The sequence below is a fragment of the Camelina sativa genome, chromosome 15 (genome assembly GCF_000633955.1).
Source record: "Camelina sativa cultivar DH55 chromosome 15, Cs, whole genome shotgun sequence".
Taxonomy (NCBI): Eukaryota; Viridiplantae; Streptophyta; class Magnoliopsida; order Brassicales; family Brassicaceae; genus Camelina; species Camelina sativa.
In genome coordinates, this window is record NC_025699.1 from 17,165,563 (window position 1) to 17,181,058 (window position 15,496).

Here is a 15,496-nt window from a genome sequence, read left to right on the forward strand (position 1 = left end):
TGAGGAACTAGCTTCTAAACAACCAGATTGAAAAACAGAGAGAGATCCAAGCATAGAGGTACCTGTATCCGGGTCCATGGTAGAGTTGTCAGACAAAGATGTTTGAGAGTGAACGGTACCAGCTAGAACCTTAGGGGTGTGAACAGCAAAGGAAAAAACATTGGTGCCCAAAGATGGTACATCGGATCTCACTACAAGAAAATATGGTTATTGCCACGTTATTTTTGCAATGATCATATTCGTTAAAATTTTGTAAAAAATTTTGCTATATTTTTGCAATGATGTATGCACGTAACAATTTTATTACAATTTTATTGCAAAATAGTGACAAAACTGTCCGTTGCTTTTTTCATTACAAATTAGCAACAATATTACGACATACGAAAATATCTTGCAAATTTTGCAAGAAATATTCAACGGTTCTGAATTGTGTCTATTTTGCAAGAAAGTTTTAGTAAAAATATGTGGCAAAATATGTGACACATTTGTCATTGTATTTACAACAATTTATAACTCCTTTGCAATACACTAATTTTTCTATAAAATTACCTTTATATATATATATATATATATATGTATATATATTCACATCTTTTTAATTCAGTTACTAGTTGAAACATTAATTTGATGCATATTTAACATTGAGATTGACATAAAATTATTTAGATTTGATATGTTGTTTTTCTTTTTGTATGTGCGTCTAAAGTAAAACTGTTTTTTTCGGTTTAGTTGGTTTAGTCCATGTTTAGACAAAATTTTTATTATATTTATAAATATATTATATCTATAAATCTTTCTAATGTTTTGTAAATTTACTAATGTCTAATATAGGTTTTTTCGGTTTAGTTGGGTTATATATATGATTAGTATATTACATGCTCTTTTTTTGTCAATAGTTAGTTGAAAGAAGAAATATTATACATGGTAATGTTCATCATTATCTAAATTATCTAAGTAAGTAAACAATATATTAAAATACATGTCAAAAGATTTCGTTGTAACGTCTTTTGTACCGAAAAAAAAATAATAATAAACAAAACAGTAACCAAATTGCCCAACTTCGATTTTTGAGAAGTAGAAGAAGCAAATTTTCAGGTGTTAAATATAGGAACGACGAAGCCAAGCCACGTAAGGGCTTCTCTCATATCTTCATGAATCATGAGGTGAGCTTTTCTTATCAAACGCCAATTAAGTGTTCTCTATAACTCGTTTAAGTGTTTTATAGAGTAGTCTGTTTTGATAGAAGCCTAAAACCATGGGAAGTCGCATTTTATGATAAGATTAAAATATGAAAACAAAGATCTCCATATCATACTAATATTTGTCATTGTTGGTTCCCTTGCCACCGTTTTATTTATTTTTCCACACTTACCTAAATACTTTGGATGACTACACAATTCTAATGTTTTCGATTTTTTTTTTTCTTTTTCTTTTTTTTAGTCGTCAACTCCAATATTTACGTTAAAATAAAACAGATTTATTAATTTCTAGTATTTCTTTTAGGTCATGTGAAAAGTAATAATATTTCCGCCTCTTTTTGCTTGTCATCTCTTTTTATTTTCAATAATACTTGACTAATTTGGATAAATCCACAGTTATTCGGTATCAAAGATTTTATTCTATTCTCTGCTTATATATAATTTAAAGACGTACTTTTTATCAACACAATAGTAAGCAACTCTTCTTCTTCAAAGGTAAACAGTCTTCTCTATTGACCTATTTTTGGTATAAAATCTTATTAGTTAGTACATTTTGTTGTTGAGTGCTATACCATCAGATTAACTAGATAGATGTTTAGATAGATTCTTTTCTTCTGGTAGAAACGAGATTACTACATTTTTTTCTTTTTGATGGATTGTCGTACATATGCTAAAATCACATTTGGTAGGAAAGAAATTGATTACTACATTAAAACCTTTTATAAAAACCCAAGAAACAAAACTTCTATTGATTATGATGTATTGATCATAAATGTTTTGTCTAAGAAACATTTTAACCATATATTACAGATTGAAGAGGGGACGAACGGTCGTGTGTTTCGAACTATGAGATCTTCTCAATGAACTTTCAGTCAACCGTGGACTTTCAGCCACCTTTAAAAAATCATGTGGAAAAGGAGAAGACTCTCAAACAAAAGTTAGAGGAGATTAGTTGTTTTGCTTATGTTTTTTAAGTTTTTATTATGAACTATGGTGGTTTTTCTATTATTGTAATGCATTTTTGGGATATTTTAAGACTTGATTATTTAATAAAATTAGCTGTTTATTTCACTTTTTTTTAATCAGAATATATCGTATTATGAAAAATTATTAAATAAATAACTGTAGTTTCATAAGTCTTGTGGCTATATATTGTCGTAATAATGCTACAAAATAAAATTCACATTAGAAATATTTGCAACATTTTTGAGTATTGTCACAATAATTGCTTTATATTTTATGTAGTATTTATTTACAACAATTTTTAGTTGCATTGGAACGTTGTGATTATGCCACTAATTTGCTGTATAATTATTGTTGCATTAATACAACGCATCTAGCAATATATTATCTCGTTGTAAATTTGTAATAATATTTGCTATATTTTTATGTGGCAATCATTTGTAACAAATGAAAGTTGCAAATGTATGTCACAATTATACGACAAATTTACTACAAAAATAATGTTGCATTAATACGACAACATAGCAAGGAGTTTATTTATTGCAAATTGCAATATATGTGCAACAAATACCAATTTGCAACGCTCATATAGCAACAATAGAAAATGTGTCTCAATTTTATTGCATTTTCAAATTTGCAACAAAATATGGAGTTATTGCAACAAAATTTAGTGTAGCTATGACTCTATTTTCTTGTAGTGTCTATTCTTAGCAACAATAGTATGATCAACAGACTCTTCCACCAACAGATCGCTAGGCTGCTGAATAATAAAAGGGCAGTGAGATCTCTCATGCGTCATTCTTTGACAATGAAAACACCGGTACCTGATTCTTTCATAATCGATCCCTATTGTAGCAACTGAACCGTTTAGTAACTGGATCTCCTTAGAATTTTTCAGCCTCCTTGATATATCTATAAGGACCATGACCCTAACATATTCGTTACTTTGAGCTTCTTCTTCATCAAACGGGAAGTCGATGATACGACCTATAGTCTTCGCAATCATGGAGATTGTATCTTTGGTGTAATGATTCACTGGGATGTTACGAAGCCGGATCCAAACCGGAAGAAACATCAAGTAATCAGGAGGGGGGTTTTCAATCCATTTTTCCATGACTACACCCCAATCATCTTGCGTCCAGACCCCTGTTTTGAGAACCTCATTCATGTCCTCTTCATACTTAAAGATGAATTGAAAACGATCCCTTGATAGAGCAATTCCTTTAACTCTATCATACAAACGCCAGATCCTAGGCATCTCCAAAATCCATTTGGACATCTTTTGATAATCCGGATTCAAAAACCGACCTAGAACACTTTTTTGATTTCTAACTAAAGAGCTGAAATTAGGTTGATCAGAGGAAATTCTTCTTCTTCGCCTTCAATCGTCATCTCTTGAAGGCACTTATCCAACTGAGAAACCCTATCGAAACCCATGTAATCAGTTGAGAATTCGAGTTTTAAACACAAAGGAAGATTTTGTCAAGAACCGGACTGAAAAAGTTGAAATCTCCGATATTGGCTCTGCACATATACCAATCTGAGAGAGAAGTTCTGAAGCCCATAAGAAATTGGGACGGCAGTATTAAGACGGCGAAGAAAGAACGGCAAAAATGAACGGCGATAAGAAGCAACAGTCGAATGACCAGGTAAGAAAGAGAAGAGAGCGTTTAGATATTTTTTTATCGATTTTTGTATGTTGTATGACAAGTTTATGAAGTTTGTTATCTAGGAGTCTGGTTTCTTTTAACTAATTATAATCCTTTATCTAAAATGGACAAGTCCATGGAAATTATTGCATATATAAGAAAATGTCTAAAAAGAAAGAATTCTCAAGTTTGGTTAATTTGTCACCAAAAAAAAAAAAAATTGTCACTACTCACTAGTCAAATAAATTACAAAGCTGAGACTTCTTTTTTCTTCACTTGGCCAAAGTAGTCACTGAAGATTTCTTTTTCGATTCTTGTATAAACAATGTAACCATTTTTTTTTGGTAGATAGACGTAGAAACTATATGAACAAGTGTTGTAACACATGTGTCTAAAACCAACCACGACATTAGTTAGATATCGTAATTGTGACTTAGGACCACCAAATCATAACCTATCATTGTACTTGAAGCATGTAGAGGGTTGATATGGGGCCACGTCACACGTTATGACATGCGGGCATGAACCATAACACGTTCGATCTCGCAGAGTTCGACGAACGGCATTGGAATTTAAATCGATACCGAAAGGTAGAGTGTCTCCCCACACTCAAGTTTAGTATCTGTAATAAATTGCGTTTTTGCTTTCATTTTCAACTCAAATTCATGTAACAACAAGAACCAAAGCTAAACACAACTTTCACAAGATATTTTCCCATCGATCTTATTAAGGATATGGAATCGTATTACATTGTCTCTCTTAAAAGTTTTATTCGACTTTAATTGGGAATGAATGTCTAAAGGTATTAAACAACAATTTTGTAAGTTATCAATTATTGTAATGAACTCTTCACTAAAAATGTTCCATGTGGCTCTTGCGATATTTATATACGAATAAGTCTTGATTAAGCAGACAACATCCGGTCATTTGGTGAATATAATTGGTCAACCCTCCCTAAATATGATTATCTTGTTTTTATAAAGAACTAGGAAAATTGGGTGAATAGCCCATATTACTCACATTTTTACTGGTTTTTTGTTAATTCAGAAAACTAATTCTTATGACGAAATTGGCTTTGTCCCTCATTTCTCTCTCTCACAACCTAGCCTAAGAGCAAGAGTTTTCGCGCGAACATGTTTCAGTTTGACTCATGTTCCTTGTATACTAGTGTTAGCTTCTTGTAACTTGCGATAAAGGGATCCTATTCCTAACACTTGATATTCTAATGCAGGAGATGGCTCCTCGTGTAACTTCTTACATAATATTTGAAATCTATCCCCAGGTGACTTGAGTTAAACGGAGAGAGCTTACATACACATGTACTCATGCTGTAAATCTTCTAGAAATTTCTAATTTTGAAAATACTTCAGTTTGAGGGACCCTGTGAATTTAAATGGCTTAACTTACAAGTGTGTGGCTGCGGGTAATGGCAACAAGGCCTTGATACGAAGTAGAGCTACAACCCACAACCCACAGAAGCATGTGTATGTATATAAACCCACTTTGGTACAATGCCACGTTCATGAGTTTCCGTATACACCCCAAATTAGATTGAGTCAAACAAATTATATAAAACACTTATATCTTCTTTAGTTTCCCAAGTCATCTCTTGTCTTCATCTTCTGATCCAAAGTCTCTAATTATATGTGTAAGAGAGAATCTGTTTGACACATTTGGGACAGATCTACGTTTGACCCACCAGAAATATACAGAGGCGAATAATCACACAAGCGCTATACTATATTATACCAAAAAAAAAGCATCTTCGGCCAGAACATGGAGGTTAGTCATAGTCACATGTGTTCCATATCATTCACATGTGTCCATAACACAAAGGACCATATTTATAAGAGTTTAATCTTTGTGGGTTTTGACCAGATCTTTCAATGGCTCTTTAAGTTAGGAAAGGAAACAGGGAGATCAGAGTCCAGCTCAATCAGTTGTACTGATCATGAACCAACCACAACTCTAGCAAGTAAGTAACAACATATTTCTTGATCCTTAGTTCACAATGTACAACAGTTCATGTTTTATATCTTACCTTATTATTACTAGAAAGTTTGACATTTTTGTTTATATATTATATATATGGTGAGCTTATGTAGATTATCTACTCTTGTAATTTTAAACTTTTAGTAAACAAGTTTTTGGCTAATTAATAATGATTATAGTAACCATTGTGTTGTCTGACAAAATCATTTGATAAATGTGATCAAGATTACACAGATCAGAGAACAAGAAGATCATCTACAAGAGGGTCTAAACATAAAAACAGTTACAGAGGAATATGGTTATGGTGTAGAAAAGATGTAGCAAAGGCTTGTTTCTATAGCACACTGAATTTAAGAAGAGTTAGTAGCTTTAGGAGGGAACAGTTAGTTCGCTCCATGGCAAAGATGAAAGCACAAAGAGGAGGAGGAGAAGAAGTGACATCAACAAGGTTTGATCCTAAAAAGGCTAGCAAAGTCTTGGAATCAGAGAAACAAGACGAAACCAATAAAGGGAAGGTAAAAAGCGAACAGAGCAAAGGTAAAGCCACACTTTTAAGAATGAAGGAGCTCATCAAATGGGCTGCAGCAGCCAAATCCGACAAAGCTGTCAAATTCTTTACTCCTAAGGTCTGTTTTAATTTTTCTCATTGGCTCAAACCCATTAGATAACTCAAATGGATTAGTAACTAAACATATATAATATTTCAGATAATGGTGGAGTTGAGAAACCGAAAAAAGTTGAAGATGATGAGAGAGGTGAATAATGAAGAATCAACAAAAAGGATGAGTAGTGTATCTGCAAATATAAGTTTGAGATGGGAGAGTAGTGAGAGTTGCACAACACACTCTTCCTCTGATCAGATCTCTATAGTTTCTTCACCAGCAATCCTTGTTTCCTTGGGTCCTACGCCACTCTACCACTGCAGATCCAGGAAAGGCAACTGGATCACTACTGATTCTGAATGTAAGACCACATTATTCAATTTCATTTTATTTTAACAAAAGAACTAAGAAATGTTTTTGAATTTCCTATACATATAACTTTCTGTTTTTTCTTTCAGAAACCCATATTTTTTTTTTACATTTTAAATCACAGTGATTGATCACAAAATTTATATTCTTTTGCTATGTCTGATTTGTGTATTTATTTGTCTAAGTTCTTTTACCTATTTTTTGGATTTTGCAGTTGTGGTGTTAGAGTTGTGAAGAGAAAGATTAGGTGTGGTGTATGAAGGCAACGACAAGGACAACCAATTGATGATTCTCATCCCTAGATAAATTTTGCAAGTAAAAATCCAATGCCACTGTAATTAACCTTTACCATTGTTCTTCGGTGATTTCATTCTTCTTTATGTACTTTTATAGAATTGAGTATGATGAAGAAATTTACAAATATATTACTTTTCTTTTTAGCTCTAAAATTTAATCTGATATACCGAATTAGATTGCCACTAGTAAAATGGTGTAAATCACTGTTATTGTTATTGAAGATTTTTTTTAGTGTGGTAGTGGGATAATGTAACATTCAGTCTAAAAATTATAATCTGATTTAAAATTGTGTTATTAGGTCATATGGTTTATGGTATTGGCGGAAAAAATCAAAATGGTTTGGACTTCAAAATAAAGATTTAACAGAATACTGAAACAAGGTAAAACAATGTAAAGAGTTCTTTAAATTTGTTTAAAGCCGGGAATTAAAAATATCTAGAAAATAAATTGGTTAATAATAAATCGAAAAAAGACTAATTTGATAATCTTAAATTTAAGACGTTTGAATTCATGTGCTGACGCTGATCTAAATGAAAGCTACTAAAAGAATTTGCATAAAATACGGCATGATTTATGGATATAATGTTAACACTTTTTGGATTATAATACAAGGTTGTGAGATCATGAAGTATAAACCTCCAAATTAAATGAATAATTTGCCTCTCTTTCAACCACCACGTGAATAAAATCCTCAACCAACTCTAAACCTTCTTGTTTCCTTGTGTTTAAACCTTTGCAAGTTAAAATCATATTGCAAAAAAATTGCAAAAACTTGTACGGTATATGATTCGAATATCCTCAACTTCTAATGTTTACAGACTTGTTTTCTTTTAAGTGTGATTGTTGGACCGTACTTTTTTTTTTAACCATTTTTTCTAAAGCCATATATTTTTACGAATCATGTTTTCGAAAACCATACAATTTTACAGTTTTACCAATCATGTTGTCGTTTTAGTTTTTAAATTACTACCCAAAAAAAATAGAATGTTATAGCAGGTGAAAATCCTACAGCCAAATTTTTTTTTGCTGTACAGTCTATATAAATTTTTTTTTGCCAAGTTTTTGAATTTTTGAATCTGCACAAAATAAGAAATAAATTAAAGATTTTTTTTTTTAAAACTATCAGTAGAATTTTATTAAATGATGTGAAATGGACCAGGTTATTAAAACTTAAATTTACACACAAATTTTACATTTGATCATGTTTTCTTATTTTTAAAAATATTACAGCAAAAAAACTTACATCAACAAAATATAAACCAACAAAATCTACACCTATACAACCAACAAACCGGCATCAAAAATCTCAGATACAATTCACCAGTAACCTTTTAAATACTAATTTTTTTTTTCTTTTATTAAAAGTATAAACTTCGATACAATATTTAATACATTGAAATTGCAATAAAAAATTAGTTCTCTAATTATTACTATAAATAATCATAAGTGGATTCATTCGAGAAGCCTTTTAATGGCTAAAATAAAAATATTTTTTGGAAAAAAAAAAAGACACATTTGCTATCTATTTTTTGCAATAATTCAGAAAACCGTACACTTTTCATCTCCCAAATTCTCGGTCACGCGTTCTCTCCATCGTCGCATTTATTCATGCTCTCTGTCTACTTCTTCTCCTCAAAACAACGAAATCAACAAAGGAGAGAACTCAAAAATGTCAGATATCAATCCAGGATTCGAATCATCATCATCCTTCAACACACTAAACATCGACGTAACCGAATCAATCCTCTCCCATCTCCCAATCCCTTCCTTAGTCCGTTTCACTCTCGTCTCTAAGCTATGGCGTTCAATCATCACCTCTCTTCCTCCTCCTTCTCCCTCTCCGTCTTCATCATCACCATGGCTCTTCCTCTTCGGTATCCACAACACTTGCTCTTTCCACAACCAATCCTTCGCTTTCGATCCTCTCTCCAATTCCTGGCTCCGTCTCCCTTCCTCCTCCTCTTCCTCCGATCACCTCGTCGGATCTGATCGCTTCCTCTTCACCACCGCTCCTCGTTTCTCCTTCTCACCGATCCTCAAACCTAATTGGCGATTCACTTCCCCTGTTCGGTTTCCTCGAATCAATCCTCTGTTAAGCGTTTTCACGGCTCGTTCCGGCGCATCCAAGCTGATCCTCGTCGGTGGATCTTCGCGAATCGGCGGATTAGTTGACATCGAGGAACGGTTAGCTGTACAAGTCTACGATCCGGTTCTTGACTCATGGGAGCTCTGTTCACCACTCCCTGCTGATTTCAGATCTGGTCAGGATCATCAGACTCTAACCTCGGCTCTGTTTAGGAGAAGGTTCTACGTTTTCGATAACTATTCCTACTTCATCTCGTCGTTTTGCTTGGATTCGTATACCTGGAGTGATGTTCAAACGCTTAAACCACCTGGACTCTCGTTTGCGTTCTTGAATTCGTGTAACGGTATGCTTGTTCTCGGTGGGATGTGTGGTTTCTCGTTTAATCTGTGGAGAATCGAAGAAGGTTCTATGGAGTTTAGCGAAATAGCGGTTATGCCTGAGGATTTGTTGTTTGGATTAGTTGATAACGAGGATGAGGAGGAAGAGGATAGTAACAAGTTTAGGAGTTTGAAATGTGTTGGCTCTGGGAATCTTGTTTATGTGTTTAATGATGATTGTCATAAGAAGTTTCCAGCTTGTGTATGTGAGATTGGTGAGAATGGCAAGTGTAGTTGGAGAAGAGTGCCTCGTTTGCCTTCTCCTGTTAATAAGTTTCATAAAGTTGCTAGTTTCTGCTCAACTGTATCTATTAGCGATGTTTTCCACCCCGAGGAAGCTCAGATTGGTGGTTTGATCCGCATTTGAGTTTTGCTTACTTCTGCCACTGGTATGATCTTCTTCCACTATCTCTTATTTGATTGAACTACAATAGATTTTAGAATCATTGTAATTGCGCCTTGTTAGGAGAAGTTTTCACCGGTATTAGGTGAAAATGTCATTGACCTTGTCACTTATTATATAGCCTTTGTTGTTTTGGTGATAATGAACATTCTGTGTGTTAGTTTCACTAGGGCTTAGATAGAGAGATTCAGAAACCAAATTACATTTGAATCTTGGTGCTTGCAGGGGCCAGCTATTTAGAATCCAATCGCTTGAGTATTTATTATTCGCCGATTAACATAAGTGAATGTGTGTGTTCACAAAGTTTCTTGAGCCAAAGCTGGCAAACATTGATATACTATCTGAGTTCTCTTGGTACAGTTTATGGTGTACTAATGACTTCATACCTTGTGACTTGGCAGTAAAAATGAAAAGTGGAGATGAGGAAAGAAGAAAAAATAATGGGGTGTGTAATTAGCTGTAAACTGGATTCGAATTCTTCGTAAATGTTATGTTAAGTCTTTGTTTCTACTGTTTTATGTATTTAAATTCTTAAAGAAGATTCATGAAGTATTTTTTTTGTACTATAAAAGTTCACAGTTTCTTGTACCGAAGCAAGCTAACATTGTGATACGTTCTAATAAGGGAATGGAATATATATTTTTTTGGTATTACAAAATTATCGCCAGAAATAAATTGGATTTTTTCCACTCCTTTTCTTCCTCTTGTCGGATTTCTCGCCGGTTTGTCCTCTCCTCTCTCGCGCTTACCATTTTCTGTAACTTTTCGTAATTCCTTTTAGTGGCTATATATATATTCTGATTTTGCGTAATTTCTCGTGATTCTGTGTTCGTCAGTTTTACTATGGAGATTTCTCCGAGTCAGTATGACATTTTCTCTGTAAGCATCATTGAGTCAGTCACTGAGTTATGTGGTTTTTGTTTTCACTGCTTTCTCGTTTCTTATATATCTCTTTTCTATCCAACCTTGTAATTATTATTGTAATGAACGCTGTGTTTCACAGTCTTGTTTTCTTTAACCCAGTCCGCAACCTGTATAAGACCTCCCAATCATTTGTTTCATGTAGAATCAAAAAGGATATTGACTTAATGTCATTCACATTGAGTCACTGATGATTATTGAATTGTATTATCTCTTGATTTTTGAGGTTTGTTTATTTGTTTCCTCCTAGGTTTTAATATTTATGTTCTGTGACTGGTTTAAGTTAGAAAGCTTGGTCCTTTTAGATGTTATCCCGAGTTATTCTTGTGTCTCTCTCTGTGATTTAATAATGTGTTGTCTGCATTTTGTGAGATAACTTGGTCCTTTTAGACTTCTCTTCTTCAAGAGTATTAGGATGCCCTTCTCTGCATTCTCCATTTTGTCTCTGTTGATTTATCCCTACATTCTCTGATATTCATGAATCTTATTAAGTTCATTCGGATTAGATTTTAATGTTTTCTTTTTGTTAATATATGATGTTTGAATTTGAAGTACTGTTATGTGAAAAGGTGTTTTGGATTTTGGATAAAGCTGTTTCAAAACCTGTTAATGTAGAAGAAAGATGTTTCAAAACATGTTTATGTTGAAGAAAGCTGTTTCTGTTGAGGAATTGAGAAGTAAAGGTTGCAAATAAAAGAGAACACACACAGAAATTTGATCACCGAGTTCACGGCCTCAAACCGCTACGTCTCGGGTGGGAACCGTCTCCCACAACTTCCACTATATGAAGGGAGATTACAACACACCACTGATCTTGTGGTGTTATTCTATTTTACAGGTTCTCACTCAAGGATCAAGACTCACCAAGAAAGAAAGGACACTCCTTGTCACTCACTCTCTAGAACTCTCTTTGACGTTCTGTAACTTCTCTCAACTTCCTCTCTCTAGCTGCTGAAGTGTTTCCCCTTTGAGCCACCAAAATCTTTACTTGGATTTCCTGAATTTTCATCACAGAAACTCCACTTGGAATCAGTCTCCAACTCTTGACAACTGATTCTCCAGTCTCCACAAGTAACCAAACTCCTCTTATCATCGGTCACCCTTTCTTGGCTCATACTTTCAAATTCAAGAACTAACAATGAAAAACTAAATTGTTGTTCCTTGAACCTTAACCAACAGCTCCACCTGGAATCTAAGTCTCTTCACAGTAATTCCAGATGCCTACATGTAACTCCCTTAATCCTCCTAATCTCCTTTTATCGACATAGTTTTATTTTTAATTTCCCAAAGCTGACTTGTTCCTCTGTTCTTCTTCTTGTCAGCGTATAATGTCGATTGGGGTTACCTGGAGCTGTATCTTCCTTCAGGCGACATTGAGGATATCATAGCAGGCTTGTTTCTCTTCCTCACACTTCTGCATTTTCCTTCCTTTGCAGCAACTCCGACGATCTGTTCGTCCTTTTTTCTGTTCCAATGACTCCAGGTAAACAATTGTACCTTGAATCATTTTCTTTTGTCTCTGGATTTTTTTTTTTAATTCTGTAAGACACCATGAAATCTTAACTTGGTTTCTTCTTTCTTCAAAACAGCTCCACCTACAATCAGAGTCTACACCTTGCGACTTCTGATTACTCACAGGTACCTTTTCTTTTCTACATTCCCTTGGATTTCTTGGAACCGTGACTTGCCGTGGAACCTTGTTTTGATTTCCTTTATGTCACATGTGCCCTGATCTTAGATTCAACCTCTTAGTAAACCACTTGCCAGAAACTTGAATCATACTTGCCTCAGCCCTTAAAACAATCCATGATTCCAACACCTTTCTGTTTAAACTCTTATGACTTGGACATCTCTTTGTACCGCTGTTAAGCCTAACAGAACCCGCCATCAAGCTACATCTTGCTAGATAGACTTTCGACACAAACCCTGATCCAAACATCTTGTTTAAACTGAACCTTGCTGACAAGTAAACTTCTTGTTGAATCAACTGCAGAAAATAACTCTTTAAGTCACTCATGCTTCATTTCCTTGAAACAGTCTTTGACTTACTCTTCACCTGTTTGAGCACCTTAGATTTGAGCATCACTTTGTACCGCTGTTGTTACCAACAGAACACGCCGCCTAACTCCACCTAGCTAGGAAGACTTTCGACACAAATTTCTTTGCTCATCCTTTGCTCAAACTATTCTGCATCAGTGCACACTCACATATTCAGAACCATTGCTGCCTCCTTTGAAACTGTCTTACACTCATTACCAGCTTACAGCCTTTGCCATACTTCCTTGCTGTAACCACCACATTTAGCAAAACTGAGATTGAGCTTACTGCCTTTGTTTCAACAACCACAACCCTGAGTCCATCTTGTACCGCGATCATCATCACTGATGGAACCCGCCTCCAAACTGATCCCATTTGGAGGACTTTCGATACAACATTCATTCAGCTCTTGTGCTTAAATATCCTCTTTTACTAGCAGGTTTTTCACCACTAGGAAACTCAATATCAATCTCTTATCAATCTGCTAAACCATAACACCAGAGACTTCCCGTTTACAGCAACATCCTGTCACACCACACTTGTGACAACCCTTTTATCGCTGTAAAACACCATTCCACACAATACTTTTCCTTAGTATTTGGGAATCCACTAAAACATCAATGCCTGCTTCACAACCAGCCCTCAATTCTATTCTTTTGATGCCAAAAGAAAACAAGTATAACCTTTCCTTCTGTCAATGCATGGCTGCATTGACCTCCATTAAACCTGAGACTAAAACCCTTCATCCAACACTTCTCAAACCTTACTGAATTCTTTCTGAGTTATCGACCTTCTTTGCCTCAAGCAGTTTCTAGCTTCATAGTCATCTGCTCTGAACTTTTTCCTTGAATCTTCAACATGTGGTATCATTTCCTTGAATCTTCAACATGTAAAGGGTTCAACATGTAAAGGGTTCAGGCATAAGCAATTGTCCAGGTAGAGTCACTTCAATGGAGAAACAAAATATAAAAGGAGGATTAAGTTTTCCTCAGGTAAAATCCAGAAATTGAGATGGAGCTGCTACGGGCAAAAGAAACAGCTTACCTGAGTATCAGATGAGTAAGCATGGTGGAGCTCGTTAGAGAAGCTGTGAAACTTGTCGGAGAACCTGAAATTGGTTTCGAAGTGGAAATTTAAGTTTCAAAATTTCTGGAAGTTGTAAGAAGATCCTAATCTCTAAGAGTCACAAGTAGAGACAAGAGAGAGATTAGATGTACCTGAGATTTGCAGAGGAATTTCTGGTTGGACTCACCGGAAAGTTTCAACGGAGAAAAGATGAAACACTTGGCCTGAAATAACTTTTGAGTTTTGAAATTGAGTTTCAAAATCTCTGGAAATTAGAAGAAACTAATCTCTAATTGTTGCTGAGAACACAACGAGGAAGGAAGAGATTAGAGGGTACCTGAGCTGGACGGTGACGGCGATGGCGTGATTCGCCAGTGAAAACGGAACAGCTCAGAGAAGATGCATGAGGAGAGCTCCGCTGGTGGAGATAGCAGCCGAAGGAGATTGCCGGCGAAAATGGTGTTGATTCATGGTTCATCGAACCAAGAGACGAAATTGAGATATGGAGATATGTCTCTTGATCCACCAAAATTGTGAGCCGTCGTAAGACAGGTGGAGGCTGAAGTTTTGCTTCGCCGGAGAAGATGCAGGGGTGACCAGATTTAGCCTCCAATTCGGACTATACCATGGGGAGTTAAGAAGCTTCATCTTCTCCATGTCGAGAATGAGAAGAACTCGGTGAAAGAAAAAAAAAAAACTGGTTGCCACCGGAGAAGAGATGCTGACCGGATAAGGAGGCGGAGATGGCCGGAGTTCGCCGGAGGAGGTGGCCATCTGGTGACATTAGACTTCACGAACAGAGGAAGAGAAGAGGTTGGTTTTTCAGATGTCGTTGTTGTCGATGAGTGTTTGTTTTATCAAAAGGTGGAGATTGTTATTGGGTTTGACAAACACAAAACAAATGGGCCTTAATGGGCCAGACGAAATTGGCATTAAGGAAAGGAGAAGAAGAATCTGGAAATGATACATATATATGTATGTTTTCCAGGCATACATATTGAACCCTTTACATGTTGAATCTTCAAGTAAAGGGTTCATAGATCAAGTAAAGGGCTCTGATACCACTTGTGAGGATAATTGTTGCATTTGGTCCCTCATCGCCTCACACCCGATTAAAGATTCATAGATCAAAAACATGAACATGACACATGATGACACAAGAGAATTTGATCACCGAGTTCCCGGCCTCTAACTGGTACGTCTCGGGTGGGAACCGTCTCCCACAACTTCCACTATATGAAGAGGTTACACACACCACTAACTTGTGATGTTCTTTGGTTTACAGATTTTGGCACACAAGAGGATACAAGAACAAGAACACAACAAAGAAAAGAGAAAGCTTCTTGAAGAAGAACCCTCTTTTCTTCTCTCTCTAGAACTCTCTTTGATGTCTTGTCTCTCACCTACCTCCACTTTCTTGATCGATGAAACACACTTATACATGTATGCATATGGGCCAAATCATTTTCAGAATCTTCTTCTCCTTTCCTTAATGCCAATTTCGTCTGGCCCATTAAGGCCCATTTGTTTTGTGTT

At 35.4% G+C, this 15,496-nt stretch overlaps 2 protein-coding genes across 2 annotated transcripts; both read left to right on the plus strand.

Annotated features, from left to right (window-relative positions):
* LOC104747035 lies at nucleotides 5,339-7,179 on the plus strand. Its single transcript, XM_010468601.2, has 5 exons — nucleotides 5,339-5,593; nucleotides 5,690-5,786; nucleotides 6,029-6,429; nucleotides 6,511-6,766; nucleotides 6,989-7,179. The coding sequence occupies exons 1-5, from the start codon at nucleotides 5,588-5,590 to the stop codon at nucleotides 7,006-7,008; spliced, it is 780 nt and encodes a 259-aa protein (XP_010466903.1). The 5' UTR covers nucleotides 5,339-5,587; the 3' UTR covers nucleotides 7,009-7,179.
* Nucleotides 8,611-10,587, plus strand: LOC104747036 (F-box/kelch-repeat protein At3g24760-like). Its single transcript, XM_010468602.2, has 2 exons — nucleotides 8,611-9,923; nucleotides 10,339-10,587. The coding sequence occupies exon 1, from the start codon at nucleotides 8,741-8,743 to the stop codon at nucleotides 9,899-9,901; it is 1,161 nt and encodes a 386-aa protein (XP_010466904.1). The 5' UTR covers nucleotides 8,611-8,740; the 3' UTR covers nucleotides 9,902-9,923; nucleotides 10,339-10,587.